The sequence below is a fragment of the Mytilus edulis genome, chromosome 3 (genome assembly GCF_963676685.1).
Source record: "Mytilus edulis chromosome 3, xbMytEdul2.2, whole genome shotgun sequence".
NCBI classification, from domain to species: Eukaryota; Metazoa; Mollusca; class Bivalvia; order Mytilida; family Mytilidae; genus Mytilus; species Mytilus edulis.
In genome coordinates this window covers 53025511-53028681 of record NC_092346.1, presented here as the reverse complement: position 1 = coordinate 53028681, position 3171 = coordinate 53025511, and the positions used below count along the sequence as shown (strand labels likewise).

Genomic DNA, 3171 nt, shown 5'->3' with positions numbered 1-3171 from the left:
TTAAATAAGGATTGTCACAATATTTGATTTGTAATCCTCCTCAGGTTGTAAGAGCACTAATTAAAAGATAAGTATCATATGTAGTTCAACATTCAATGTATGCAGATAATAAACGAAATTTATGGATACAATCTTGTGCAATATATTTTTGCAATTAACAATTGTTTTTAAGAACATTGAGGTGTTAAGGATGTACTTATGTGACTTAAGGGCATACGATACAGTTACAGGGGAGGTAATGACGTTGCTAACGTAAAATGTTATTTTCGCGACGTCAAACTATGACATATCGGGAAAAGATGCATTTTCGACTGATTTTTATCATTCAAACTGATTTAATTTTAAAACGAGTGCATGGACCCCTTTTTTTTAAAACAGTAATTTGTTTCATTTTGCAAGGAGATTTTGTGACCCAAATTTTATGAAACTGTAAATAGCGCAATTTTTTTGATTTTGATAAACATGCAGCAAAAAATGACGTTTTTCCTCTATTCATGAACATTTGATAAATATGAGTTATTTCTGAATAAAAATTGCATAATTTTCAATGATACTTATAAAATTCAGAAACTACCGATTATTTAACAAAAACAATTTGTGTTTATCTTTTAAAACAAAAAAGATATGTCTTTCTTTCGAAAAAGAAAATACGGATACAAATCTGAATTTTGAGCAAATATACAAAATTTCGACCTCATTTTACTCAAAAAGTAGCACATGAAGGTATATTTTTTATTACATATTTGATTTAATCAGGTAAAATAAATAGCCTGTATGCAAATTTTCATCAACTTGTAAATACAGGTTCAAAACTGTATCGTATGCCCTTAAGGTAAAATTACATAAATCAAGAAATCAAAATTGATACTTTAAGCTGGAAGAGTATGCGTTAAGGATAAAATTGATTTAAAAAAAAATGATAGGTCATGGAGCTCTTTTTCGAGATATTGATTAATAAAATATGGCGGGAAAAGGCGGACTCGGACTTTAACCTTATATTTGGATTGGTATTATTATGGTCTCAAATCAAAAGAAAGAAAATCAAGAATCTGCTTAAATTTTGTCAAATGACCTTTTATGAGCTGATACGTCTTATGTTAAAAAAAATATTGATGTTATGGGGCAAAATAGTTTACCTTGTATTGTATGGAAAAACTCCAAGGATTCCAAACATTTCACATTTATTCCAAAACCTCACCTAAGTACATCCATAAAGTAGAAGCTTTCAGTCATTGTCAAGGTTTACATATAAATCGACATTTAATCAAAACATCACGCTTATACACGTGGATAGAAGACATTCTGAACTTGATATGAAGTGTTTATTTTTGCTGTGTGTTAAAGGTAGCACGGTAGTATTTGCATTCCAGAATTTAGTTTGGTCTTTTGGTCTTCTTAAGTCAATGTATCTGAACAGTGTGACTGGACAAAAAAAAACAGTATGAACTGAACATACTTCCCCAAACTGAGAGATGAATCCTGTAGATGAAATGAAATAATTTTACATACAGGTTTAAATAATTTTTTGAGGATTTTTAAAATTTTGTATTTACTGCATAATAAAAGACATAAAAGCGCCAGGGCTATATAGTGTTTTTTGTGTAAGATATCATGATATCTACCAAAAACTCTAAACGTATAAGTTTAAACTTTGCATTGATTTACAATGAATTAATACCTTCCATTTTAAATCCATGATTTCCCGCATTAAACAGGTAAATTTGTTAGAGTGTATACTTGTTAGTTTTGTGCGAAACAGGTTATATTCGGGAATAAAGAAGTTCGGACAGTAACCAGAATCAACCCAGTCAAACAGCCTTCCTAGACACATCTCCAAACATTCAAGAAGGCACTCTGGACGCCAAAAATCCGAGTCTGTTTCCTCAGACATCCAGAATATCAACATCTTCATGACATACGATGATACAATATCTTCACCGGGAAATCGTGGTTCTATGTATTCTTTGAGTATTATCTTAAGTAGGATATAACATTGTTTTTGACAGTCATTAAGATTTTTTGTTAGTATCTTTTCCATGGCCCCATAACCGAATCTAAACTCAACCTCTGTAAATTCATCAGAAGAAATTTTTGAAGGCAAACTAATTACATGGCAACCTTGTTCTAACGCTTCCTCTATAGTGCTTTGTGAAGGCCATGTTTTTCGCGTTCGTTTCGCCCATTTTAGTAACACTGGAGGTAGTGTTCTACATTTGAAAGCTTCAACGATATCAACATCAAATACCCAAAAATATGTTTGTTTGAATGCTGGTCCGTGTGGTATCCATTGTGGCAGGAATCGATTAATCAGGGGGAAGGAAGTTAAACCACTCTTCGACCTCTGTTCATTTATATTTCGACTAGACAAGCATTTGTGCCCTTTTACATCTACAAGATTCCATTTAGCCTCTGTAACTTGTTTACTCAGTGGATTCATACTGACATAAGGAAAAGAAGATGAACATGAAGGCACATATTTTCCCATGAAAGCAACTTTTTGGTAGGCTCGTAGCCAACAGCATCCGGGTGGTATATCATTGTCCTCTGTAAAAATAACTAGTTCCATAGGACATGAATTGCTTATTGTGATTTCAGGGCTAGAATTAACAGACATGTTATCCATTATTATATCAACATCTGATGTTGACATAGAAAGGCTATCAGCATAGCTGCCAGTCACTCTTCCCCAAGGTCCACACAGTTTTTCATACATTCCATGGTAACTGTTTATCAGTTTCAATTTTAAAGGCGGCGTTGCTATTTTCTTTGCAATAAACTCGCTGACCTTTATTGATATTTTTTCTTCTTGTTCTTTCGTCTTCACATACGTGTCCTTTGTAACAGAGCTTTCTTTCGATAACAGTAAGCCCATAATAGAACTGTAAATAAATCAAAAATATATGTGTATATATCGATGCTAGTTTTTCGTTCAGCTTCGACTTCGAGCAAGGAAAGGAAGAAATATTTCCCTTCAGAATGTGTCCAAAACAGTTTAAGATTCCCTTTTTCAAGAATCATTTGAAAATTTTACAAAAGTTAAAGGGATTTACAAAATGTATTTAAATTTGTTATTTGGTTTCAGTCAGAAAGGAAATATTGATATACACAAACATTTTCCTCTTAGTCTTCCGACTTTAACGTTTCAGAAGGAAATTTATTACTGACAAACAC

At 32.4% G+C, this 3171-nt stretch overlaps 1 protein-coding gene across 1 annotated transcript; it reads right to left on the bottom strand.

The window, feature by feature from the left end:
- Positions 1-1630: 1630 nt before the first annotated feature.
- Positions 1631-2872, bottom strand: LOC139515314 (uncharacterized). The gene has a single exon (XM_071304881.1). It carries the CDS (start codon positions 2870-2872, stop codon positions 1631-1633), a length of 1242 nt encoding a protein of 413 aa, XP_071160982.1.
- Positions 2873-3171: the final 299 nt, after the last annotated feature.